This window comes from Herpailurus yagouaroundi, unplaced genomic scaffold (genome assembly GCF_014898765.1).
Source record: "Herpailurus yagouaroundi ecotype Mexico unplaced genomic scaffold, PumYag 163, whole genome shotgun sequence".
Lineage (NCBI taxonomy): Eukaryota > Metazoa > Chordata > Mammalia > Carnivora > Felidae > Herpailurus > Herpailurus yagouaroundi.
In genome coordinates this window covers 36,136,529-36,164,285 of record NW_024412404.1, presented here as the reverse complement: position 1 = coordinate 36,164,285, position 27,757 = coordinate 36,136,529, and the positions used below count along the sequence as shown (strand labels likewise).

At 48.1% G+C, this 27,757-nt stretch overlaps 2 protein-coding genes and 1 long non-coding RNA gene across 5 annotated transcripts in view; all 3 read left to right on the top strand.

Moving 5' to 3' along the window:
* Positions 1-12,445, top strand: part of TLL2 (tolloid like 2) — a 124,889-nt gene extending 112,444 nt beyond the window's left edge. The window contains exons 18-21 of the mRNA XM_040486021.1: positions 1,496-1,623; positions 4,598-4,811; positions 7,408-7,658; positions 9,241-12,445. Of these exons, the coding sequence (XP_040341955.1) occupies positions 1,496-1,623; positions 4,598-4,811; positions 7,408-7,658; positions 9,241-9,375 (728 nt within the window). The 3' untranslated portion in view covers positions 9,376-12,445. The remainder of the gene's footprint in view (positions 1-1,495; positions 1,624-4,597; positions 4,812-7,407; positions 7,659-9,240) is intronic.
* A 1,773-nt stretch (positions 12,446-14,218) lies between these two features.
* Positions 14,219-27,536, top strand: OPALIN (oligodendrocytic myelin paranodal and inner loop protein). Of its 3 annotated transcripts, XM_040486018.1 has the most exons (6): positions 14,219-14,935; positions 17,620-17,655; positions 21,779-21,814; positions 22,760-22,879; positions 24,246-24,302; positions 26,917-27,536. In XM_040486018.1, the coding sequence occupies exons 1-6, from the start codon at positions 14,933-14,935 to the stop codon at positions 27,091-27,093; spliced, it is 429 nt and encodes a 142-aa protein (XP_040341952.1). In that variant the 5' UTR covers positions 14,219-14,932; the 3' UTR covers positions 27,094-27,536. The 3 variants fall into 3 exon arrangements, with proteins under 3 accessions (XP_040341952.1, XP_040341953.1, XP_040341954.1); XM_040486019.1 differs by lacking the exon at positions 17,620-17,655; XM_040486020.1 differs by lacking the exons at positions 17,620-17,655; positions 21,779-21,814 and having other exon boundaries at positions 14,220-14,935.
* LOC121037052 (uncharacterized) lies at positions 25,176-26,144 on the top strand. The gene is made up of 2 exons (XR_005793591.1): positions 25,176-25,490; positions 25,719-26,144. It is a non-coding gene; the product is annotated as an uncharacterized LOC121037052 (long non-coding RNA).
* Positions 27,537-27,757: the final 221 nt, after the last annotated feature.

Here is a 27,757-nt window from a genome sequence, read left to right as displayed (position 1 = left end):
GATGAGCTAAGACAGCTTCAGAAGCAGGGTACAGGCCACCCTCCAAGCCCAGCTCTGTGACACAGACATGGGCAGTAGTGGGCTGGTTGGGAGGCAGGTTGGAAGAACTTGGAAGGACCTGTCATCCCGGAACTTAAAAGTCTTTGTCAGATTCCTGTGAGGTGGGCCTGGGTCAGAACGAAGCTTCCCTCCGGTGGTGTGGGGGAGGCCAGGAGGGATTTAACCCCACTAAGGTCGCGCCAACTGAACAGCTGCTGCCTTCCTATGGGGCGGGGGGTATGGCAGCAGATGTTCCAGAAGCTGAGCCTCTGTCCCTACTGGCATTTGTGCTCTGTGTGGCTGCAGAGTGGAGGCAGCAATGAGCAGAAACCCCCTCCCTCTGGTGCCTGCCCCCTCCCCCTTCCCCTTCCCCTCAACTGCCCCCTCCAGCAGCCGTGGGGCGGGGCGGCATTGGTTGGCTACGCAGGGGTGGTACACGCTCCCTCTGTTCCCCAACCATTTACAGCAACAGCAGGCCTGGGTTCAAGTCCTGGCCCCGCCCCTCCCCAGCAAGTCACCCCCCCACCCCGCCCAGCCCCACAAGTTATTTTCTCATTGGAAAGTGAGAAGGATCAGATGAGAGAAAGCATTCAGAATGCTTGGCATAGTGCCCAGCCCAGAGGAGACACATTCCAAGTGTTGACCGAAATGCTACACACTGAGGAAGTCATGGAACCCGTCTCTGCTAATTGCACCATAACCAGGGCAACCTCTGTAGTCTCCAAATGAAACTGCTTTGAAAATCTGAAAGAAGTACAGGCAGAAGGCATAGTGATGGGGGCGCCTGGGTGGCTCAGTTGGCTAGCCCAACTTCGGCTCAGGTCATGATCTCGCAGTTTGTGGGTTCGAGCCCCACGTCGGGCTCTGTGCTGACAAGCTCAGAGCCTGGACCCTGCTTCAGATTCGGTGTCTCCCTCTCTCTCTGTCACTCCCCCACTTGTGGTCTGTCTCTCTCTCAAAAAAATAAACATTTAAACAATTTTTAAGAAAGAAAGCACAATGATGAAGACCTCTGTGGGTACTTGCTAAACCGTTTACATGTATCATCTCATTTAATCCACGTATCCCCCTACCAAGCTGGCACCCTTTTACAAATAAGGACACCAAGGCTTAGGTGAGTGCCCAAAGTCCCACAGCTTGAAGGCAGTGGGACCAAGTCCTTTTGACCCGGTGCCTGTGGTCTTGACCACCCACTACCGTATGTCCAATGATAACCACGACCTGAATGGTGATAGTGCGAAAGATGAGCCATCTGAGCCCACAGGAAGGCAGCGAAACCAAATAAATCAACAAATCTCTAGCCAGGGGACATTTGATTCGGGCTGACCCCTGCCCCCACTTTTGGTAATGACCACATGACAAATAAGAAGGAGAGATGGAGACTCCCCCAGAGGGCCTCTGGTGCTGCCCACAAGTGAACTGCTTCTCTCTGCATGTGTCCCCCCATCGCCCCTAGCTGGCTGTGCGCACAAGATCAGCAGTGCAGAGGGGACCCTGGCGAGCCCCAACTGGCCTGACAAATACCCCAGTCGGAGGGAGTGTACCTGGAACATCTCTTCAACCGCGGGCCACAGGGTGAAACTCGTGAGTCATTTTCATAGTTTATGGACAACATGGACTTTGGTTTCAGAGGCATGTGGCTGTGAATCTCTGTGCTGCCACTTTCCAGCTCTGACACTTGGGAAAGTTACTCAACATTTCCAGAACTCAGTTTCATTATCTGGAAAATGGGGATGCTAATGAACCCCCCCTCGCGGGCTGCTGTGCGGATTAAGAGAGGACATACACACAGCTCTCAGCACAGGGCGGCGGTGAGAAAAGCCCTCTAAAGAGCACCTGTTGACAGTGGTACCGGTATGAGGTGACATTCACGGCACAGATCGGTAGAGCTATTTCAGATTTGCTTGTTTCCAGTTGTAATTTTTGACAAAACAATACATTCTCAGGGTTAAAAAAAAAAGTAACCAGTACAGAGCGTTGGCAAGTGGGAATCAAAAGCTTCTAGATCTCCCATGGCCACTCCAGAAATGACCTCTCTGAGCGCTTTTTGGAAAATCTTTCCAGAAATTTCCTATGCATACACAATAGTGTATGTACATGCATGGGAAAAATATATGTTTCTTCTTGCCCAGACTTCTCCAGTGGATGCTTATTATTATCCGTATTTCTCTAGAACTTACATTTTTAAAAATTAACAATAAGAGATTAAGTTATTTATGCTAATTCTCTCTTGAGTTAAAAAATATGTATCTTCCAGGCATTTCCTTAAAGTCCCTCGTGCATTTGATTGTACGTGTGCGTACCATACTTGGTTATTTCAAAGGAGAAACTAGTCTGTGGTACCAATCTCGTTTCTCAGCCCCCAGAGTATCCCAGATCCTGGAGTGTAAAACTCTCTTGCTAGCTGGAGAAGGTATACTCCAGACAGACGTTTTTTAAAAGGGTCTTTCTGACTCTGAGGTTTGTGAGCTCTTCAGAAGGCACATAGATGTTCCTCCGAAACATGGGCCAATATAATGCAGGGAGAATGGGAGAGAACAAAGGAGGTCGTGAAGATAAGCAGACAATGGCTCCGGGGACTTTCGAGGGTGTTTGCTGGCAGGTGAGAGAGGGGAGGACAGGTACGCGATGGGCCGCCAGAACAGAGCGCAGGTGCTGGTGTCTGTCTGTGCCAGGCCCAGGGCAGTGAGGGGTGGCGAAGGCAGAGCCCACGACCACAGGCTGCTCACAGCGGGCACCCCATGTGCGTGGCTGCCCATGGGGGAAATGTGGCGGCGGCCTTCCTGGGTGTCAGAACAGCCTTGAATCTGGGTGAGGGTGAAGTAGAGTGCCTTAGAGTAAGGCACTCCTTCCCCAACGCTGCCTTCTGCGGGAGAAGATTCCCGACAACATTCTTCTCTGCTGCGGGCTGGGGAATGGCGCCCCCTGGGGGTGGGAATGTGCAGCCTGCACAACTGGAAGTCGTGCTTCTAAAGGGCGCAAGATTTTAGCAGTTGCTAAACGTCTTCCTCTTCTTTACAGTGCTAAGGAAGCAACTGATCCAGTGGCCAGAGTTAGGCCAGATCTCAAATTTACAAGTTTTCTAGTAAAAAAAAAAAACTCCCTTGGGAAGTGCATGGTGGATATACTGATCATGCTCTATCTTTTTGCTTACGCAAAAATGTAATGCTTACACATTTTTTTGCTTTCACAGAAAATGTGAATCAAATACTTCCCAAGAAGCTGGTGTTTCACTGTATGGGCACCGCAACAAGGTGTCTCATGGGTGTCCCTCCCATTGCCTCACCCACCCTGATGCCGCTGGTCCCCCCTCCTGCTCTTGCCCACTGTCTCTGTACCACCCTCCACCCAGCTCCCTTTCTGTAAGGTGTGAAGGGCTTTGTTCATTCCTATTGTGTTTATCATTCCTACGAGAGCCCACACTGCTAATGACCCCTCTCCATCTCCATCCCTGTCCTGTCTCTCCAGAAACTTTCTTATGAATTCAGACCCTCCTTACCAACCCCATCCCCCCAAGTCCTCTCTTCCTGCTCTGTCATTTGGTTCACGCCTTCATTTAACACTGTCCCCTCTCACCTTGTCCCATCTCCCTGGAAGCCATGGGCAGGCCATAAGTCATTCAGCTGCCCAGTCCCTGGTGCACGGCCTAGAATTGAGGGGCTCCTCCGGCCAGCTTTGGGGGACGGTCTTCAGGGGGCAGGGAGGAGGTAGGCAGTATAGCCTGGTGATGGTTAGGAGTGTGGGCTGGAGTCAGGCTGGCTGGGGCTCACGTCCAGCTCCCTCCTCCTCTGGCTGTGTGAGTTTGGGCAAGACACTTTTCTAAGACTCATTTTCCCCTTCTGCACATTGGGTGTAATACTAGCTCACAGCACCATCAGAATTAAGTGAGAAAATGTTCGTGAACATTTGGCACAGGACTCTGCATGGAAAAAACCCTCCTCGAATGCCAGACACTATGAGGGTGCAGACACAGAGCAGCGAGCACTTCGTACAACCTCATCCACATCACTCATGGTCAAGTATAGTGCAGAGGTTAAAGGCAAGGGCTCTGCAGGTAGACCTCCTGGCCTTGGCCCAGTTCTACCACTGGGTGACCTTGGGCAAGTCGCCTGACTTCTCTGTGCCTCAGTTTCCTCATCTGTAAAATGGGGGTTGTAGTTGTAGACACAGCACAGGGGCATGAGGATTATACGAGGTTATATTTGTGAAGCGCTTAAAACAGCTCCTGGCGCAGTGAGCACTTGGCCATTGCTGCTGTTGGGGCTGACAACAAGCATCTCAGCTCTGGGAGCCCAGCCATCTCACCCGCAAAGTACTCACAGCAGCAATCACTCATGTAACTGCCTCGTGGGGGTGCCTGGGGACCAGCAGAGGGCCCGAGTTGAGACTCTCGCTGTAGATGTCGCTGTCCTCACCTGGGCGCCATGCCCCCTACGAGGCTGGTGGGGGCAGACGAGTGTCCTGCCTCGCCCCATCCTCTCCCAGCCCCCAGAGAGGCGGCCCCCACCCCAGCTGAGTGCCAGGCCCCTGCCTCACTTTCTGCTCTTCCATTCCCCAGACATTCAACGAGTTTGAGATTGAGCAGCACCAAGAATGTGCCTACGACCACCTGGAGCTTTACGACGGAGCCGACAGCCTGGCGCCCATCCTTGGCCGTTTCTGTGGCAGCAAGAAACCAGACCCCGTGGTGGCTTCAGGCAGCAGCCTGTTCCTCAGGTTTTATTCGGATGCCTCTGTGCAGAGGAAAGGCTTCCAGGCAATGCACAGCACAGGTACGTGAGTGAGGATGCCCAACCGCCCGCTGATGTCCATGTAGACTGGAGACAGACGGGTGACGGCGGCAGGGAAGGAACTGCCTTTCATTCTGACTCTTGGGGGGTAGGAGGCGTGTGATCAAATGTCCCTTCAAAAACGAAACGTGGGCAACCATGAGGGGAAGGGTGGTTTTCTCTTAATGTCCTTAATCGACAGCATTTGAAGTGGGCAATCCCATTGTTGGTGTCACATTTCTTTCCTCTCTCCCTTCCTTCCTCCCATCCTCTTTTCAAAATTTATCTGTAATTTGACTGGTCTGTGAAATCCGAAAGTCTGGGAGCTGAGCGGTGGGGAGCAGCCCTTTTCACCCTCTAAGGACAAGTTCTGGAAAATGGAAAATGGTTCTTTATCTATTATTTTTCCTCCACTTAAAATGTAAATAGCTCTATTTGGTCCTTTGGAGGAAAATGTATATGCGTGTAACTAACACATCTATTTTGCTAAATAGAAGAATGTCAGTAAGAAAATGGGCTCTGCTCTTTTGCCATTAGAACATTACTCACAGAAATAACCGACTCTCTGATCCCGGTGTTAGACCGTGGCCCTTTGCCAAAGCAGTGGCTGCCCGCGGCCCACTTGGAGTCTGAGCTCATGATCCTGGGACCCTGTGAGCTTTAACAGCCCCCACCCCACCCAGTTTATTTTCAGAGCCAGAAGATACGAATCAGGAAAAACAAAATGACACCCGGCACCCTTAGGTGGTTTAGCTTGCCCACCTAGAAAACACTTTGGTGTCTGCAGAACTCTTCCAAGCTCCTTGAGGGTTCCAGCTTCCCCTAGGGAAGGTTAAAAGCCATTGACTGGTGACTCTACCCTCTAGTCCCTACAGAAAAAGTAGGTCAGGGTCCCAGCAGGAAATGAATCATTATTTGAGGAGAATTTTAAAAGGGACTGTTTACAAAGGGTCAGGCAGGGTGTGGGGACACCATAAAGAGCAGTGCAGTAGCCAGGACCAAGAACTACATGGGGGTGGGGGCAGGGGGTGATACCCCAGGCCAGGATGCCCAAGAAGGGAGTATGCAAGCAGAGTAACCCTCTTCCCCCCACCTGGAGCTGTGCCCTTCAGTTGAACAACACAACCTGTGGTGACCAGGCAGGGAGGGAGCCTGGGATTAAACACCCTGACCTCTCTCCTTCCTCCTCTCATCTGCTGGTGTTCCCCATGGCTGAACCCAACCCAGAAGGCGGAGGGCAAGGGGGCTAGTCCATGTGGGCCTAGAGGTCAGCCTCTGAAGGCCCGGAACAGGTGGGGAAGAATGGAGAGAGGATCTGGCAAGGTGGATAGAAGGCATCCTGCCCTGCGCTGCGCCCATTTCATTGCCACCCATGTCACGTCGGGGACTCGAAATTTCCCAAAGACGGTTCACACCTGGAGGAAATTCTAAACAAGAGCACAGGGAGGGTTAAGAGTCGGCTGTCTGGGGGCGCCTGGGTGGCTCAGTCGGTTAAGCGGCTGACTTTGGCTCAGGTCATGATCTCGAGGTCCGTGAGTTCGAGCCCCGCGTCGGGCTCTGTGCTGACAGCTCGGAGCCTGGAGCCTGTTTCAGATTCTGTGTCTCCCTCTCTCTCTGACCCTCCCCCATTCATGCTCTGTCTCTCTCTGTCTCAAAAGTAAATAAACGTTTAAAAAAGAAAAAAAAAGAGTCGGCTGTCTGGCAGGACTGGGGCCGGCTGGGCCTGCGGGTGTTCCCAGACAGTACAGCAGCCACACCTTCAGGAGCTGCCTGCCCCCCACCCCTACCCCGTCCCCCACCCCGGGGTGTGGAGCACCCTGAAGACAGGCAGTGGAGGAACTTACCTTCAGAATTTCTGGTGCTTACTAATCTCAGACCACTCTCATGTATCCATTTATATTATGTGGTCTCCAGTGGCCTAGACAAGATAGTGTGGGACCCAGGCCAACCAGAATCACCATCCTAGTCAAAAACCCAGAAGCCAGTGCTACAGAATACAAGGCCAAAGCATGCGGCCCAGCTCACCTGTGGGCGCCCCCCCTCCCGGCCCCAGGAGCCTCAAAGTCAGCTATAGTCAGCCCTGTCAGATGCACGAGCAAGTCAGTCCATAATCTGAGGTTTCTAGATTTGAGAGCTCACCTGGAGGTCTGATGTGCTTTTGGTGCCCTCTGTTGGCAACAGTTACAAATTACAGTAAGTAGGTGGGGCTCCGGAGCCCTTCTCAGGCGCTTCTAGCACTTTCAGGTGATTATTAAGTGGTAAAGATCCAGCCAGCCAGCTTTTTCCAGAAGCATGCTCGGGTATTCCCGGAGGCCTTATGCGGCCCAGCCTGGGAACATAGGATCTTGGCTGGTAAGGGCCAATTTGGACCCTCACAGTAAGCCCTGAAACTCAGACCTTTCGGCCTCTATGTACGCCTCTGTACAATGGGATGATGAAATTTGCCAGGCTTTCCTAAAGGGCACTGGCGAGGCCTCGTACAGAAAGCTGGCCTGCGTGCATGCGGGTGTGGAGAGAGAAAGCCCAGGCTGGGAAGGGGGTGGGGGCGCCGCACGGTTCTCGGTGCCAAGGAGGCGTGGCGGCTCTCTCTCCGCTCCAGAGTGCGGGGGCAGGCTGAAGGCCGAAGTGCACACCAAAGAGCTGTATTCCCACGCCCAGTTTGGGGACAACAACTACCCGAGCCAGGCCCGCTGTGACTGGGTGATCGTGGCGGAGGACGGCTACGGCGTGGAGCTGATATTCCGCACCTTCGAGGTGGAGGAGGAGGCTGACTGTGGCTACGACTACATGGAGGCCTACGACGGCTACGACAGCACCGCGCCCAGGCTCGGCCGCTTCTGCGGCTCCGGGGTGAGCGCCCCGGTTGCGGGGCCCGGGACCAAGCATGACGATTCAGAGCGTGAGGTGCCACGGGCGCGGGGGTTGGGTCCCAGCCACTCCTAGCACCAGCCTGCGGGATACAAACAGGGAGAGCAGTCAGAGAGGAGTGGGGGGGAGGGGGTGGCCTGGGACCAGATCAGGAGGGCCTCACACCAATGTCGGCTATGTAAGAGCGTTTTCCTGGAGGATATTCCTACTATTTTTGCAAAGGATTCCCTTCCCCCAAATCCTCATTTTCATTTGGCCTTCAGGCTTAAAAAAAAATTTTTTTTTTAATCATGCTTTTGTATATCCCGTATTTTCACAATTCTCTCCCCAAGCAACTCCAAGCTCCTCCGATATCCCGAATCACTCTTCCTGTGAGCACAGAGCTATGCTCCAGATCATCATCACTCTTCTCGTTACCTTTTCTTTCCTCAGCCTCCAACCCCGGACGGGGCACGCCTGTTTTGTTCACTATTTCCCCAGCACCTGACCCAGAGCCTGGCATACAGTTGGCACTCAGTGCGAGTGTGTGGAGGGGCCAGTACAGGGCCCCGGTCACTCTCTGGCTGCACCACACTGGGCGTGCTCACACTGGCCCCGCCCCTCCTTGTCTCTGCCTCCAGGGCTGGTTGTACAAGCTTCTTTGCTATTGGCTGAAATTGCATCAGATCATTTTGGAGTCACTAGTGTTGCTTTTGCTGATCGGAACCTCAAAATGGCGTTTATGTCAGTCTCTGAATAATTTCCCGTTGTCTTCCCTCACCCTCCCAAAAAGAAAAGGTGGCAAAGTGGGACGTCACCAATGCCATGCCTTTAATAAAGTCTTTGAAACTATGGGGTCCGTGTGCGGAGGAAAACCTTGGAGAGTCCTGAACAGTGAGATGTGTGGGAAGCCCAGTTTGGTCCCACTGTGAGCTGGCAGACAGCAGCCTCGGAACCTGGCTCCCGTTCATTGACCCCCTTGGCCAAACCTTTCTAACAAAAGGTTTGTTAGAGGTTCCTTCCCACGTTTTGTCCTTGTATGGGACATAGGCTGAATCCGTGGGCTTTGGTGTTTGGTCTGCTGGGAGACACGTCACAACGTGACCCTAGAGCTGGTGGATGGCGGGGGGGCGGGGGGGGTACCTACTTCACAGTCAGACCTGAGCTTGGGTCCTGTCTAGCTGTATGAACTTGAGTTTCAGTTTCCTTAAGTGTAAAGTGGAGATCACACTACCTTATAAAGTTGTCGTAAGGTTTATATATGAGGTAAGATCCGAAAGTACTTGGAGCAGTTCCTGGCCCATCTGTACCCGTAACAACCAGTAGATTCTATGTGAGCTGTGCGTCTAGGATTGTCTTGAAAAAGTGGGGCCTGGGGAGCTCTTAGCAGCAGAATTGGCAATGTTCTCCTTTGAAAAGGAGCTTGTTTTGACGCCCTTCAGAGTCTCTAATGCCAGGGACGCCTCATGACAGCACTGGCCTTCCTATGTTCTCATGTAACTTCCATCTCATCCTCTGTATTTAAAACTCCAACCACAGCCAACTGACCTAAAGTCCCCCTGGTTTTCTCTTGCCCTTCCCTCAGCCACTGGAAGAGATCTACTCGGCAGGAGATTCTCTAATGATTCAATTCCACACGGATGACACCATCAATAAGAAAGGCTTTCACGCCCGATACACTAGCACCAAGTTCCAGGATGCCCTGCACATGAAGAAATAATGTCGATGTTCTTGAAAGACAGGAACTGAGAATGTTTTTTATAACAATAGCACCTTGTGAATCTGCCCTAAACCGGTGTATAGTATTTTTCTCAAAAACTCAGAATCTAGTGTTGGAGGTCTGTCTCTGATGAAGTTTGGCCAACAAGGAAGAGGGAAGATGTTTTTTGATTCTGGCTACAACATTATCAATCATGGGCTCTTAAGATTAAGGTTTTGAAGTTACTTACCATTCAAGCTACGCCTGGTCATACTCATTCCCTTTGTCCCATGCTCCTCTGGGGCAAGAGGCCGGCCTTTGGGTTGGTCATTCCTCTATTTCTGGATGTGCTTCTGTAGGTGCCAGGGAGCGTGACTGTGTCCTGAAGACTCAGGCTGTTTTCCGTCTACACTGGGCAGTGAGGATAAGAGCTTGGCCATGGCTGAGTTGTTACTCACCGGCTTGGCTGGAGACTTTGGCTTTCTATCTGCCAGGGACATGTCAACCAGGAAACCTGAGAATATGGATGTCAGGACTAAAAAAGGACCCACAGTAAGCAGTGCACAGAGAGAGCTTGAGTATGAGAATCGTCGTCACAAAACTAGTTGACATCAAGCCTTCGGTCTGTGTCATTGGCATTCCTTGCCACTTTGGGATTCCCTCATCCCTAACTGCACTGGGAGGCTGAGGCATCCACTATTAATTCCAGCAACATATTTGCCAGTGAGAGACCCCAGTTTGCCGAGAAGAAAACATCCTGGATCCTCCTGATACTCCTTTACTGGCTGACTTTGAGAAGATGCCACCCATGCTTGGGATTCCATGGGCCTAGAAGACCATTTCCTCCTCCAGCTTTAAAGGCACTTCCTGTGGTTGACCTTGACTTCTTGACAACTGATTCAAACTGCATTTGCAAGATGTGCAAAGACAGCCTATGAAGGACCAGTTCAGGTCCCTCGTGGGGTGAACACTGTTGAAAACTGGTTAATTAAAAGTTATGTAAGAATCATCATCTGTGGGACAAGTCAACTTTGTGACTAACTTCCTGTCAGCAGTCAGGTTAAAGAGTGCATTGGTAACTTTGCTCAGGCTAACTAGTATTCAATCAACAACTTGCAATCAGAATTCACCACATTGGCACGTGTTCTAGAGAAGTGTAGAGAATGTTGTTTACATAATTTTAGAACCTCCAGGTGGACTTCAAACAGTGAGGTAGTTTTGAATGGCATTTCATTAAGGCATCTATGGGCATTATGAGCTAAAAGCTGTGGTATGTTAGCTTTAAAAGAGTATTTATGTTGGAATCATTTTTAAATAGTGTTTACATAACCGTAAGTCCTGTTTGGTTGGTATTGAACACAGGACAGCACAGAGAGTGTTTTCCGTGAGACCTGAGATAGCTCCCAAGCACCAGAATTCCTTTGGGATGAAGCAATGGCATTTTAAACAGAGTGTTCGTAAAATCTTAAAAGTTATATTTTTTAAAGATCAGAATATGTCCCCAGAGGACTATGCCTAATTAAAATGGTGGCTGGGAGTAAAACAAACAAAGGATAGTACAAAGAAAGGTAGAAGAAATGCATGGAAATATATTTTTTTCCTTAAAACAGAAAAAAATGCAAAGTATTATTATTAATAATAATATATGTCTGTATATATGTATGTATGTAAAGGATCAGCTGTCAGAGCCTTAATCAATGCAGTGTGACAAATGCCGATCGTAGCTTTACTGAGCGGGCCCTCCTGGACCAGCCCTGATTTTCTGTGTCTCCTTCGCCACGCCCTCTCTTGGCCCTGATGGAGATTCGCCCGCATTGTCAAGTCCTGGTGCATCACTGACCCTGCCGGGGGGGGGGGGGGCGGAATTCGACTCAGCAACAGGAGCCCCTTGTTTCGTGGTTCAACCTGCCCGCTAGGGTGGATCCCATCTCTCAGATTTTTGTATTTTCTGGGGGTTTACCTTGTCTCATCTGTCAACGCTGGGACTGAAATCAGGATATATAAGGTGGCTGTTAGAGGTCTCTTTCCTACGACATGAGCATTCTGTAGTGTCGACCTTTAGAAGCCTAAGTAAGATCAACGAATTCCATGGAAGAGTGGGAGCAAATGAGAAACAGAGTTGGCCGTGCCTCAGCATTTGCCTCATGAAACAATGGTACTTATTTTTATCTCTTTAGTATGAATATTTTCAAAAACACACAACTTGGCCAACTTGAAACAATGGGACTCTTATGAAAACCTTTATTTAGGCCTTCTGTGAGTGACGTATTCCCAGACAAGACAAGCCCTGATTCAGCTGGGGCCGGCCAGACCGCTCCCCTGGGAGCTCACAAGGGGATTGACGCACTGGCTTCAAGAGAGAAGGTCCACTGGGCAGGAAGACCCAGGCCCCCTGCTGAAGGGGGACATTGCTACCCTGCTTTGTCCTTTAGTCGGGGGCTTGGCCTTGGGGATGTCTGGAGCTCCGAGACCTGCTTCCTTCTGTTCACAGAATTCCCTTGATGACCTGATGAAATGTGTGGGGTCTGGGTCATCAGCCTGGTCCAATTCTGGTGTGATCTGCTCTGGCAGAAGCTAGAACCTGAATCCCAGGGCGGGGAAAAGGTCAGGAATTAACTTTAGCCTGTGGAGTTTCTCCAAACAGAGAAAATGAGGCTGTGCATTGATTCACCGTAGGCCCGTTTTCCTCTAAAGCTAACTTTCGTATTACTCATGAAACACTCGGCTTGTTTAAATCATGTGCGAGAACCCTGTTAACTAGCAAATTCACACTGGGATTTGCTGTTGATCTGGTCCATTTGATAATAATTCGTGGTATTGTCGTTCAGTTTGCGAACAAATGTTCCCCTGACTTCCACTCCCTTGTTTTCCAAGTTCCCTTGATAGACAGAACCTCTGAAAAATAATCCCAAATGCCTAAAAGGTTTCTTTTTAAAAAAGAAAAACTGTGTAGAGTGCACTCTATAAATATATTGTATTTTTTATTTTGTGTAATTTTACATTTCGTGAAATGTTAGTTTCAAAGAGAAAAGCAGAGAGGAGCTAACATGTCTGTCTAGGAAGAATTGTCTCATTAAAGAATGTGGCTTCATTGATGTGTCCTGGGTTTGTATTACTAGTTCAGACAAGCTTGGGCCTCTTGATGATATTTTCTCCAATGTCCCAGGACTTGAACATATGAAAAGGGGGCGCATCTCAGTGGCTTTCTATTCTCAGGTGAATACCCAGTGCCTGGTCAAGAGCAGAGCTCCCTATTGGACCCAGAAAGTCAGGAGCGAAGCTCAAGATGGCTTCAAAGTTGCCGCCTTTCTTGAACCCAAACAGGCTTGAAATCTGACACCAGACTTGTTGCGGAGCCGGGTGCTGTGATGACCGAGCTAGATGTGGTAGACAGACACCATTTGTCCCTCAGCACCTGTCTCTACTTTGCTTGTGTGCCTGAGGACCACGTCTGGCATCTAGAACTGAAGGGCACAGCTCCTATGAAGGGGCCCTGTCTCTCTGGGCGCCGGTAGCTCTCTTCCCCTCTTCAGGCCCAGGGGTGGTGATGACACTCTGCAGGTGTAATCCTGGGGCACTGCATTATCCCCCAAGGGGGACCTTTACAAATGGTCCTTTGAATAAGCCCTCTTGAAACACAGCAAATTGAGTGTCTCATTTCCTGTGATGCAGGGTCATTTTTAGCCCAAAGACAGAGGTTCCATCTAATCGAGGACGGTCTTCTCGGGATGACCAGATGAGGAGACTTCGGGGTATTTTTGGAATTTTGTGGGTCCTATCAGGGAAGGGTCATAAGGAACCATGTTTTTTAAAACACTCAGATTGGTCTTAATGCAAAATGACTTAAATGCCAAACCGCTCATGCGACTGTCTTGTGCTGCACGTGGAGTGTCAGGGTTTTAGGACCCTTCTGTCTTTTGCAGTCACCAGCACTGAAGGGTGCTCATTGTTCTTTGCACTCTGCCAGCCAGTCTCCGGGAAAATACTCCTCTGCTGTAATCCAGACCTCCCGGAGAAGACGATCTTTGTCAACATTGCTTAGCTAGTGCTCCTCTCCCCCTTAAACTCTTGAAACACTTCCACTGCTCTACGACGGAAATCTCACCGAGCCCTGCCATGCTCACCCAATCCGTCCCCTTACTCTTTCTGTCTTTTGTCGTTGTTTCTGTTGTTGTTGTTAAGACATCTTATTCATTCATTCATTCATTCCCAGTATGGTTAACACACAGTGTTATATTAGTTTGAGGAGTACACAATAGTGGTTCTACACATTACTCGATGCTCATCGTGATAAATGTACTCTTAATGCCCCTCACCTACATTACCCACCCCCAGTTTGTTCTCTATATTTAAGATTCTGGGGGTTTTTTTTGTTTGTCTCTTTTTTTCTTTATTTCTTTTGTTTCTGAAACTCCACCTGTGTAACTCACTGTGTCTTCCTCCTTCTGAGGTCACTCCCCTGGTTTATGTTGCTTCAGGCACACAGACCTCCTTCCAGGCTGTGCCTGCTTCAGCCCCGGGGCTTTGCATAGGCTGTTCCCGCTCCCTGGGACCATCTTCTCCTCTTTCACATGCACCCTAAGGGTCACCTCTCAGGGCCATCTAGAACAACTGTTTACCAGTCACTCCGATCACTTCGTCTGCTCCTCTCCTAGGGGGTCTCCCTTGTTCCGATTGGGGTCTGTCTGCCCTTGCTGGAACATACATTCCTCAAGAGTTGGGGCCTCATTTGTCTTTATCACCAAGGCCCAGAACCATACCCAGAAAACCCCTCGACGTACAGGAGCTGTCAAAAAGATTTGTTGAATCATGATGAATGCATTCGTTTAAGTGACCAAATGTCTTGGTCATAATTGTGTTGTTTCGTTGGCTTGGGACTCCAGCTCCCTCAGTGTTTTAAAGAAGCAAACTCTTAACAAAGAACTCATACAAGATATAAAGCAGTCCATGTCAGCGGCTTCCTCCAGCTCTAGGAAGGTCCCCACTCAACACGCGAGAGCAGAAGGGGGGCAAGGTCAAACTCCCCACCAGGCAGCTCATTGACCAGGGAGTGTGTTCACTGCAGTCCCTCGAACACAGAGCAGGCTCCAACACCGTCACACGGGCATCCTCGGCGTTGATGCTGGTGGGGTTCTGACCCCATCGTTGCCGGGACAGCGGTCAACACCGAAGCCTGCAGCAGGGGAGGGTGCGGCCAGCCTCGGCCTGTGTAACCCATTGTTTGTAAAGAGCCACTGGCCGCAGAAGCCACCAAGCTCTCAAGCCAGCCGTGGGTTCTTTGCTGAGGAACGAGCCTGGAAAGTAGGAGAGAAAATGAAAACAAGGAGGGAGGCTGACCCGGGCCATACACGGTGACCATGAAGCAAGACGCCATCTCCCCGACGGGTGGGCGGAGGACTCGGCTACTCCCCTGGCCATACAAGGCTTGGCCAGAGCTCTCACGGGGCCACACCCCTTGTGTCACCCTTGCCCTCCCAGCTGGGTGCTCTACAGATGTGAGACACAAGCCAATAACACCAGCAAGAAAGGAGCTTGCCGAGGGAGGCGTCTGGAGAAGGTTCTCGGGAGGCTGTCAGAAATGGTGAGTAAGGCTAGCATCTTTTCTCACCCTGCCTTCCTTCCTCACTATAAAAAACAACTCCCAGGCATTTAAAGCTCACATCTCGTACTGCAAACGTGACTCTACTCTGGGTGCTGTGACTTCAAGGGACTTGGTGTTTTATTATTTTCCTATAAGCAAAATACTAATCATTAAATCAATTCTCCTCTAATATTTGCTGATCTCATCTTTCATTTTAATATTAACATTTTGCCTTTAACCCCCCCCCCAACACACACACACACACACACACACACACACACATAACAAGGGCGCAAAGCACATGTTTCAGCTAAATTCATTTCCCAGTTGAAGCAGGGGGTGTGATCCCCACCCTTCTCACTTGCTCAGTCCGCCTTCCGTTACGTGATCTGCAACATAGATACTGGCGAGGTGCATTGGAAGTGTTCTGATTTTCTTACTGACTTGTGACACATATTTGGGCGTGACTCAATCAAAAGAAGTTTGCTAAGTTAGAAGAGGCTTCTGTGGCTCCTTTGTTAAAGAGGTTATTAGAAGGAGATGAATTCTGGCTTTGGAGTTAGGAAGATCCGTGATCTAACCAGACCCAGACCACTTGCCAGCAACCTATCTTGGTCTCGGTCCCCACACTCACCACGTAGGGACGATGGCCTTCCCCTTATGGGGCGCTTATGCATGCGGTGTCGGACACACAGTGTCCCCTCAATAACAGTGAGTAATTATCCTGTCTCTCCCTCCTTCCCCTCACAAATGGCAAACTCATAATGAGTGACACTTGACCAGTGAGCTCCTAATGTGCCTTCATCTGAAAATATTGTATGCTGCTTAGACCAGCAATAAGTGTATTGTGGCAAATCCCTGTACTTGGAATGTTGCTAATCTATGCATGCAATTCCATCCAATAGGAACTTCGCAAGTGGCTTCCCTGTGCCCTGCTCCATGCTGGCCAGGCCTTAAAGAACGTGACACCGTGTGACTCCCCCCACCCCTACACACCTGGAGTATTTTACAGTTTGGAAGGAGCAGTTACAGATGTTGTTTCCTTTGGGCTTATCGTGCGGGATGGGCAGGGCGAGTTAACATTATCCCTCTTTTAAGGATGCAAAAACTGAGCCTGGGAGAATAGAGTTGCTGGGAGGAAGTGGAGACCAGAGAGTCTGAGTCACTTTTCCAAGGTCACACAGTTACTAAGTGGCTGCGTCTGGACTGGAATCCAGATCAGGAGACTCCAAGCCTCAGCCCACCCAGCTGCCTCTCTGAAGGGTACTGTGTCAGATTCTACCCCCCCCCTCACCCCAAATGTATGTGATGTTTTTCTTTCCACGAGGGCACCGTACTGTGTCTCTACAAAATATGAATGTCTTTCTGGAATTGGCCAAAATCTTCGTCATCCAGATATTGATAAACAGCACATGCAATGGCCCACTTGCTGCCCCCCCTTTTGCTTCCCCCCAAAGGAAGCTTTGTCTTGGGCCTGCTGACATCAGTACCCAGTATTCACTGATGAGATAAGGCTCTGGGCAGCTGTGTTCAATACCGTGACCACCGAGAGTCCTTGCAGCATCTCTGGGCTTGGTTGGTATTGGCCTGAAGGGCAGTGGTTAGGAGCCTTGAGCAAGAAGACCCCGACCTAAGGTGGCCCAGATATTCCTCTTGCTCTAACATTGTCCCAGAAGAGTGTCTATCTTGGTCTCGGTAAAGAGCAGCCTGAAAGAGTGGCATTGGCTAACCCAAACTGTGGTGACAGAGCATGGGGAGAGGGAGGAGGAAGGAGCCACTGGAGGCTCTGGGCAGGCTCACGACTTGGCGCCTCAGTGAGCTCACAGTCCTTCAATATGGCTCCGCATTTGGGGGAGAGATGAGGCTGGGTGCTGAGTGAGGGGGTGTGCAGAGGGTTTACCCTCTCCTCTGTTGTCCTGAGTAGCTGCACTTCAGCCCGGAACCTGTGCCTGAGACTCAGCACAAACTAAAGCCTTGTGTTTCTCAGGTTCTGCCTCCTGGGAACGGGGTTAAGGAGCAGGTGTTCTTGTTGGAGCATGACCCTTGTGGGTCTTACTTCCTACCCCCAACAGAAAGTACCAAATGCTTTTAAACTCACACAATTCCCTTGGGGCGCTTGGGTGGCTCAGTCCGTTGAGCATCTGACTCTTGATTTCAGCTCAGGTCATGGTCCCAGGGTCTTGGGATCAAACCCCACCTTGGGCTTTGGGCTGCGCATGGAGCCTACTTAAGATTCTCTCTCTCTCCCTCTGCCCCTTTCCCCTGCTCTCTCTCTCTCTCAAGTAAAAAAATAAAAACGCACACAATGCCCTCCCTAAAAGGAGTTCTGGGGAAAAACAACTTTCAGCACTTTGCTGAATTTTTAGTACTGTCTTTGCTGCCCTCTGGGTTGGGACCCCTCAGCCAATCACTGGCTGGCCCCTTAATCTGACCTTGGCTGGGGATCTGAGGAGGGGAGAGGGGGTTGAGGTTGACTTGCTATTGAGGGAGGAACTCCTGATCCCAGCCTCCTCTGCTCCCTTTCTGTCTTTGGAGACCGAGATTGGGAGCAGAAATTGGGAGGTGACTGAGCCTGTGGAATTAGTAAGTTTCCTTGTGACCCACCAGGGTGAGTGACAGTTGGTAGGGGGTCTGGAGCCTGACTGACCATTCCTGGAGCCTTAATATTTCCTTCTCTCCTCCAGAGTTTCTCACTGAACTTCACACTGCCGACCAACACCGTAAGTGCAGTGGGCCCCGGGCACCAGGCAAGTCAGCACATCTGACTGGGGGTGGGGAGGGGGGCAGAGCACATCACACAGAGCTCACGCCAGGGGATAAGTGGCTGGTTGTCAAAGGACTTATGAATAGTTGGGGGGGATGCCACTGAGACAAATGTTTTCAATTATAAAAATTATAAATACTTTTTTTTTAGAGAGAGAGTGTGTGAGCAGGGGAGAGGGGCAGAGGAAGACAGAGAGAGAGGGAGAAACAGAGAGACAGAGAGAGACAGAGAATCTTAAGCAGGCTCCACACTCAGCACAGAGCCTGATGCAGGGCTCAATCCCACGACTCTGGGATCATGGCCTGAGCTCAAATCAGGAGTTGGGTGCTCAACCGACTGAGCCACCCGGGAACCCCTAAATAAACATTTTAAAAGGAAAATAGAAAAAAAATCAAAACACCTAAATTCCCATCAGCGGAAAACCTTGGTGCTTCTCCTTCTAGTCCTGTTTGACTTTACATATATTTTGACTTTTGTTGTCTCTGTACCACGCATGATTTTATACAGATTCTGTGATAAAAATTTTCCATCAGCCTTTATAACCGTAACTGAGGATAGCCACATGGTATTCCTTCAAGTGAATTATCTCTTTTTTTTTTTTTTAATTTTTTTTTCCAACGTTTATTTATTTTTGGGACAGAGAAAGACAGAGCATGAACGGGGGAGGGGCAGAGAGAGAGGGAGACACAGAATCAGAAACAGGCTCCAGGCTCCGAGCCATCAGCCCAGAGCCCGACGCGGGGCTCGAACTCACGGACCGCGAGATCGTGACCTGGCTGAAGTCGGACGCTTAACCGACTGCGCCACCCAGGCGCCCCGTGAATTATCTCTTTAATCGGTTAACCACAATTAGGAATAATTTTGTCATAAAAATCGTTATAGCTAAATCCTTGTCTGCATTTCCTTAGTGTATGTTCTAGAAGGGGCATTGTTGGGGCGACAAGAATGAACAGTTTATGGCTCTCGAGTCTGGCCTGTAGTTGCAAGTCAAATGGAGATTGTCGGCTGATGATGGCATATAGTCTCAGCCCATAGCCGCTCTTCTGTCTTCTGTCCTCCTGTTGTGTGGAGATAACGCAGCCAGGGTTGTTTTCTGACCAGTGGTGCTGCTATGATGGAGCTAGGCACTTTCCCGGCCCAGATTTTTAGTGGGTTTAGCTGTGCCAAACTTTTCTGATAAGTTGCATGGTGACTCAAAGAGAATAAACTGCATTTACCTGATTGGAGGATGCCTAAGCCAGGGTTCATTTTTAAAAAAAAAAATTTTTTTAATGTTTATTTATTTTTGAGAGAGAGAGAGAGACAGAGCACGAGCGAGGGAGGGGCAGAGAGAGGGGTAGACAGTTCATTTTTTTTTTAAATGTTTATTTATTTTTGAGACAGAGAGAGAGCATGAACGGGGGAGGGTCAGAGAGAGAGAGGGAGACACAGAATCTGAAACAGGCTCCAGGCTCTGAGCTGTCAGCACAGAGCCCCACCTGGGGCTTGAACTCATGAACTGTAAGACTGCGACCTGAGCTGAAGTTGGTCGCGTAACCTACTGAGCCATCCAGGTGCCCCGGCCAGTGTTCGTTTTTACTGTAACTTGGGGGCACAGCCCGGAAAGCAGTGGAAAGGTGCCACCTTGTGACTCACGGCCTGCCTTCTGGTGCCCGCTCCCGGCCGCCCTGGATCTCTGTACCTCACCTCCCCGGGCACCCACCCTGCCCTCCTGGCAGAGGCCTGACTTGCTCTGCTCCCTGCTTCAGCCTCTGCCTGTTGTCCTCACACAAACGTCCCTATTCCTTCTTCACCTGTCAAAACCTTGTAATGTGGTCACCGCTGGAACATTCCCCCAGCTGCTTTTTCCCCCAGAGAAATCAGCAGGTGTATAGAGACCCCAGGTTCTGTCTAATCCTGGCTTGGCTTAGCCTATGAAGGTAACTCAGAGAAGCAAGAAGCCATTGCTCAGGGCAGCGGTGGTGAGTGGGGGGTAGGGCGGATGCCTTTATGATGCTAGTCGTCACCTTTTGTAGTACTTTCTTTGTTAGTAGCCCATTTCTCTGAGGACTGTCCCCTCCTCCTATGTAGGGCAAACGACCATCCCGGTTAGTCTGGGGCTGTCTGGTTTCAGCACGGATGTCCTACATCCTGGGCAAGTTCTCCAGGTGGTTGGTCATCCTACCCAGCAGTTATATTCTCCTGCATGACCTCCCCTTGTGGTGTGAATGACCCGGAGTGCCGGTGCCCCAGGAGGTAGGGGAGAGGTACACCTGGCTCATCAGAGCCTGTCTGCAGGGGGTTTGGAACAGGGCACACACGCAAGTCGGTCTCTGCAGAACAGCACTGGACGGTCAAGTACAAACACTGGGTTGGGGTGCTGCATTTGGTCATGGAAGGCAGTGTAGCACCACGGTTAAGGGCATGGACCCTGGAGGCAGAGCACCTGGCACCCACCACTTAGGGCTGTGTGACCTCACACAAGTGGCTTCACTTCTCTGTGCGTCACTCCTCTCATCTGTAAACCGGGAGTCATTATTGTCCTTCTTCACGAGCTGTTGTGAAGAATAAATGAGCCAATACAGGAGAAGTACTTGAACAGGCACTTAGTAAGTTCTCCCTAATTGTGAGCGGGCACAATTAGCAGAGCAGAAAAACCCATCTGGAGACAGAAAGAAGGAAGCAAACAGGCAGAGAGGAGTGCATGTGAAAGGTTAGGATGCCCAGGAGAGATGGAGAGATGGAGAGATCCCACAAGGGGTGGCTCCAGTCCCCGGAGAAGCCAGATGCCCGCTGGTCTTTGTCTCCACGCGGCATCCCGGCATCTTTAGAGGTAACTCTTTTTTTTTTTTTCTTTTTGCCAAAGCCAGCCCAAGTGAATTTCTAAAATCTAAAGACAGAACATCTTACCTGAAACAATATTGGACTCTTCCACCACTCTGAGAAACAGAACACTTTTGGCAGATAGCAGCATTAAAGTGGTACTGAGGGGCGGGGGGGGGGGGGGGGGGGGGGGAGTCTGTGTTTAGGTAAAAGTGTAACCATTTAAGTATAAATCCCCCCTCTGATGGGAGCTCTTTGAGAAAGAGACCTGGGCTTGGAATTCAAACACCCAAGTGAGATTCGATTTATGGTTACCCCTGGAACCTTGGGAAAGACCCATCACTTCTCTAAGATCTCTTTCATTTTCTGCAAGACAGAGACAGTAAGTAAAAGCCCAGGCCCCAGGGACTCCAGCGTGCTCACTGAGGTTGATGATGAAGTAAATGACAGGTCTGACCAGAACTTTGCCAAGTTCAAGGGAAAGACAAAAGCATACACTTCTGGTGCTCACTGGACCCTCATAATAGCCCTCGAGGTAGGTACTAACATCCTTATTTTGTAGATGAAGAAATGAGGCCCCTTCGCCTGAGTTGAGAAATCACCATTTAACTCTGGACACGTGTGAGCCAGGGGCGTATGCTTTTAACCTCACAGGGCACAACTTAGTGCAGTTTACGCCGGTTAGTGGCTAACGTGGGACTCTGTCCCTTGAGATTTGTTGATCTGGGCAAGACTCTCACCTGAAATATCTCATAAATGGATGAAATCTGGTTCCCCCACTTGAGTGGAGCTATGAACTGGTCACATGTATTCACAGAGATTCACAACTTCAGCTATCCCCCAAAGCTATTTGCGTTGTTGCATATTTGAAAACAGGTAAGGCTTCCTTAAAGAAACTTGCGGCCACCAGTATTAATATCTGTTTCCTTTCTAGCAATGGGCACAAGTGGTCCAAAGCCTGATGGAAAGGCTGTGGGGGCTAGGGACAGAAGAAAGCTTTTCTGAGTTGTAAAATGCTTTATTGCACATCCACAGGGTGAATAAGAAAGACACCACCGGAATTTCTGAATTCTCTCTCCTTATAGCCAAATTTCATTCCTTCTTACCTAGAAAGCAACCAAGAAAGGTTCTATTTGGCAGTTATTGCCATATGTTATTTTCAATAGAAAGTTTAGCAAAGGGGTAAACTTTAGGCATGATCGCTTAACCTTTGATGGACTGTCTTGTATGATGTGCAGATTTTGTTTCTTTAAGATGTGTGTTCTTTTTTCACACAGACTTCCTCCCCAGTTGTAACAGGTGGGAAAGAAGCAGTAAGTATATCCCTAAATTATGGAGCCTTGGTTTGGTCACTTACAAGAAGGAAATAATAACGTTCCAGCCATTTCCTACCTTTGTCTTAAAGATTAAAGTTCGATACGTCACCAAGCACAGAAGGCGGCTCAACAATTATCCTTATGACCAACTCAGCTTAAAAATGAAGGAGAGCATGCAAAAGTCACAGACTTTGTTAAGCGGGAAAAAGCTGGACACGAAAGAGTAGATACGTTTCATGTGCATCTAGATGATGCGGGCAAACAGAAGCAAAACTAACGTATGGTGATGGATTTCAGGATAGTGGTTACACATGCTGGGAGTATGGGGCGGCTTCAGGGCTTCCGGCAATGTTTTGTGTTTTCATCTGGGTGCTGGTTACCTGTGTGAGATCATCATGCGAAAAGTCATCCAGCTATATATTTATGATTTATATAGTTTCCTGTATGTACGTTATATATGAGAGCTGAGCGTTTATAGGGATTCTGCAGATCATCTTTGATATTTCCAGATAATCTATAAATCTGAAAACTTATGTGGATACAAGGATGGCTGTTTCCACTCAGACTGAAGCAAAATGGACATTTGAAAATTAATTGCTTAATGCATATACTGTAAATGAATTTAAAACTTCACGTCCGAATGATGTGGAATATAACTTTTCACTTTTTGCCACATTGATAGGTTAAACTAGTATCTAATAGCTGCTTTGAATTGTTTCTCAGCTTTTGCTATGTTGATGAGACAGAATGGCCTGTTCATATCCTTTGCCCATTTTCCTACCTGATTTTCACCCCTTTTCCATTGGTTTAAACCGTGTAAATTCAGTCCACGAGTCATTTGTCACGGATGTTGCAAACATTTTTTCACAGTATTTTATTACCCATTGATCTCGTATATGACACTGAAATCGTGTATGACACTGCCCTTCTCTCTTTTGCCAGGACTGTGGGCCTTCTCTTGGGTTAGCAGCCGGCATCCCATCCCTGGTGGCCGCAGCCCTGCTGGTGGCTTTACTGTTTATACTGATTCGCCGAAGAAGCAGCAGCAAGGAGTCTGCCGAGGTGATCAGCAGCTTCTTTGGTTCTAGATGTTGTAGCAGGAATCAGTATTTCAGTGAACTGGCTTCGGGCTGAGGGTGTCAGAATCCAAATCTGTGTTCTGGGGACACGATGGTGAACGTTCCTGTCCCTCCATTTCTATCGCAGACTGAAGACAGTACGCTCCAGGCAGAGCTGATGTGTCACACAACCTTCGCTTCAGGAAATCTGTGGCAACAAGCATGGTGTCTGGGGTGGCAAAAAGTGGCAGTGGAGGGGGACGTGTGTTGCCATGGCAAACGCACGTCTGTACCGTGGGTGTGTTCTCTAAAGTCGAGAACCAAAAGGGCGCGGGCTTCATAAAGAGAGTGGAAATAATCTCAGGAAAGATAGGAGGTGAACAGGTGCCGACACGTCTATGGTGAGGACATGTCCACAGGCATGCGGCTCTGTTGCCCTTTGCCCTTTTTCTACATCTGAGCACACATCAGTCACAAGGGAATCTACCAACTCCACCCCTCCAAATGCCGGATTGCTCTGGAGACCGTGCTCAGAAGTCAAAGGCCCCCCCAGACCACTATCCAAGAAGCTTCCGTGGTTATAATACAACGGTGTCGTGTGGACTCTGGGTTCTAATTCCGTCCTCTATTTATGAACAGTCCTGGTTGTTCTCCTATTAATAAACATTAACGTGAGATAGACAATCGAGGCTCTATCCCGGGCTCTGCTACTTTATGAGTTATATGATCCTGAACAAGAGCCTCCACATTTTCTGTGCCTTGGTTCACTCTATTCCAAAATAGGGGTCAGAAAAACTGCCCTCCCTATTTTAAGAGGTAGGCAAAGTTGTCAAGATGCACTAGGATTATGGTTGTAAAGATGTGTTGACAAGCTGTAAACTTTAAACATATTAAGACATATTATGGTTGTTGGTGGTGTTGTTAATATTTAAATCATAGCTTCTTCAATGCACTTTAAAATCATCTAGGAGGCTACAAAAATACCAATCACCAAAACCGATTAAATTAGCACCTCTGGACAATAGAGCTACGGCATGGAGAATTTTAAATATATACTAAGGTAAAGAAAATGGTATAATGAACTCAATTATCAAAACGTGGCCTATCTTGTTTGACCTCTGCTCCCACCCACTTCTCCCCACTGTCAACCTGGGATTCTTTTCGAAGTAACTTACAATGATATTTCTCATTTATGGAATTTTTGAGGGGGTGGTTATTATCTGTTTGCTTACTTTGTTTTGTTTTTAAAGCTTTCTGATGATTCTTATGTGCATGCAGGTTTAAGAACCATTGGTTTTAATCATGGTCAGGGGCGAATGCTGGGATCCTTCATTTATTCTTTCCTTTTAAATGTATTTTTACCAACTTAGGAAAGTGAGAGGCCATGTGAAATTTCAGAAATCTATGACAATCCCAAGATTGCTGAGGTAAGAACTCTTGTTTAAAATCACTGTAGATCATTGATACAGTAAGCAAGCTAAGGGTTTTTAAGCCGTCCACCTACAGGAGAAGTACCGTGTGAGCACGTGTGGAAAAGAGGTGGCCCAGGGAAGCTCAGGCACAAAGGAGGTTCTCACTGTGTGTTTATTGGCTGGACAGGAATTCAGGGTTGATTGAATATTAGAAAGCCAATTTAGGGACACCTGGGCGGCTCAGTTAGGTGTCTGACTCTTGATCTCAGCTCAGGTCATGATCTCACAGTTTGTGACGTCGAGCTCTGCGTCGGGCACTGCACTGACAGCAAGGAGCCTGCGTGGGATTCTCTCTCTCTCTCTCTCTCTCTCTCTCTTTCTTGCTCTCTTAGCCCCTCCCCCACTCATGCTCACACACTCTCTCAAAACAAACTTTAAAAAAAGAAAATGAGTATTATTTATTTCACTGACAAATTGAAAGAGAAAAATTGTGTGACCATCTCAACAGAAGACAGTCCAAATAAATTAAACAGCCATTTGTGATGTGAACTCTTAGCCACCTGAAACTAGAATAGGAACTTCCTTAACCTGAAAGAAGACATCTTTTTACAAATTTACAGCAAACATCATATCTAAAGGTTAAATATTAATGAATTCTCTTTAAGATTGGAAACAAAACAAGGATGATCTATTCAATACTGAATTCTATTCAGTACTATACTTTAGGTCCTAGTCAATGCAGTAGGATAAGAAAAAGAAGTAGAGGGGCGCCTGGGTGGCTCAGTCGGTTGAGCGTCCGACTTCAGCTCAGGTCGTGATCTCGTGGTTCATGAGTTCGAGCCCACGTCGGGCTCTGGTGCTGACAGCTTGGAGCCTGGAGCCTGCTTCAGATTCTGTGTCCCCCTTTCTCTTGCCCCACCCCGGCTTGTCCTCTCTCTCTTTCAAAAATGAATAAACATTAAAAAAAAAAGAAGTAGAAATTAACTTGAGAGGGGGAGATTCTTTCACAACGTGTACATATATCGAATAATTACATCATACTCCTTAAACATCTTACAATTTTGTTTGTCAATTATATCTCAATAAATACTAAAAAGGAAATAGAATAAGGAAGAAAAAGAAGTAGAAATTGTAAGACTGGAAAAGAAGAAACAGAATGTCATTATTTCCAGATGATATGATTATCTACATAGAAAAGCCGAAGTGGGGCGCCTGGGTGGCGCAGTCGGTTAAGCGTCCGACTTCAGCCAGGTCACGATCTCGCAGTCCGGGAGTTCGAGCCCCGCGTCAGGCTCTGGGCTGATGGCTCAGAGCCTGGAGCCTGTTTCCGATTCTGTGTCTCCCTCTCTCTCTGCTCCTCCCCCGTTCATGCTCTGTCTCTCTCTGTCCCAAAAATAAATAAATGTTGAAAAAAAAAAAAAAAAAGAAAAGCCGAAGTATCTACAGATAAATTATTAGAATTAAGGAAAGACTTTAACAAGTTACCTGGATATGAGATCAATATACAAAAGCAATTTGCATTTCTAAAAATCATTAACAACCAATGGAAAAAGTAATTTTTAAAAATGCCATTTTGTAGAGGTATTAAAAATATGTAGACTGCTAAGGAATAAATCTAACAAAAACTGGAACCCCTTTATGGGGAATAATAAAACTTCAGTAAAAGGTATGAAATAGGACCTAAATAATGGGAGTTACATACCATGCTTCTGGATAGAAAGACTCAAGAGGTAAAGATGTCAAACAACCTCAAATCAATCTATACGATAAATATGGATTCCAATATAAATCCCAACAGATTTTTTTTACAGGGAACTCAATAAAAGCCTACTAAAATCTGTATGGAAGAAGGCAGGGGAAAATTTTTAAATAGCAATGAATGGACAGAGTGAAGAGAAAACAAATAGGAAGATGGTACATTTAAACTCAACCACATCAGTGAGTTCACTAAATGTAAATGGTATAGGGACACCTGGGTGGCTCAGTTGGTTGACTCTTGATTTTGTCCCGGGTCATGATCCCAGGGTCTTGAGATCAAGCCCTTCATTGGGCTCTACACTGAGCATGGAGCCTGCTTGAGATTCTCTGCCGCCCCCCTCTCTCCCTCCCTCCCTCTACCCCTCTCCCCTTCTTACACTCTCTTCCTCTCTCTCTCTCTCTCTAAAATAAAAAGATCTGCAAAATATTTTTAAAAATGTAAATAGTCTAAATATCCCAATTAAAAGGCAGGGATATAAAAATCAAAATTTACATCAGATTGAATATAAAAACAAGACCCAACCAAATACTGGCTGGAAAAACTCAATTTAAATATAAAGACACTAATAAATTAAAGGTGAAAGGAATGAAAAAGAAATACCATGCTAACATGAAACAAAAGAGAGTGGAGTGGCCAGAAAAAAACCTGCCAAGGCACTAAACTTGGCAATTATAGGCCTCTCCTCATTTGTTTTCTGTCTCTCAAGGATCACATCCTTTCTTGCCTGATGTCCAGCGTCTTGAAAACTTGTTTTAAATGTTTTTTCAGACTTCTGGTTGTTCAGGTGGGAGGGTAAATCTGGTTGCTGTTTGGCCAGAAGCAGAGGTCTTTCTTTGCTCTATTTTTGAAAACCCTGTTTGTTTTCTCAAGAATCCTAGGAGGTCACCCACACATGAGAAGAATATTACAGGAGCAGAAGAAGCCCACGTCTATGTGAGGACTGTAGCAGGAAGTGAGGAACCCATGCATGACACTTACCGTCCTACTGTTGAAACGGAGAGAAGACGGGGATTGTGGTGGCTTATGCCCAGACTGAGTCTGGAATGACGCATTTCAGTCAAGGAGAAGATATGGAGCTGGAACAGAGCTGAAAACCCGTGGATTTTTGCTCGGAATGAGGAGAGATGCCAAGCTGCTTCTTAACCTATCTAAATTTCATGTGTAGATCTGGAAAACTTTCAGGTTGGTTTGTCTCTGTAGGTGACAGAGCTAGAGGTTCATCCAACACTCGGATCTTGTTGTTTAATAAGCAGTGAAGCACCAAGTGAGGTCCAGAAGGAGCCCTTTGATCCTATTCCTGACCTATGCTTTTCTTTTCTTTATGATTTTGGGGAAGGGACTTGATTTCTGTGTGTTTTGCCTTATGTTTTTTCACATCTCTTTTCTCAAAAAAAAAAAAAAAAATCATCAGACCTGGCTTCTGTGGGAAGGTTGGCCAAGGTCAGCATGGTGCAAGCTGGGATATAAATAAAACTTAAATTGGATTATGAGGGGAAGCAGTTTTCTTATTTCTGAACATCTCAAGGTAGAAATCCTGTGGAGCCATATGTTCCCTGACTACAGGGGTAGCACATGCTCCCATTTGTGTCTGTGCTCAAAGAGTATTTAAGGAAGGCAATTCTGCAGTAGACTCTCTCTCCCTCTGTGTGTGTGTGTGTGTGTGTGTGTGTGTGTGTGTGTGTGTGTTGAGGGCAAATAGGGTGGAGTGAAG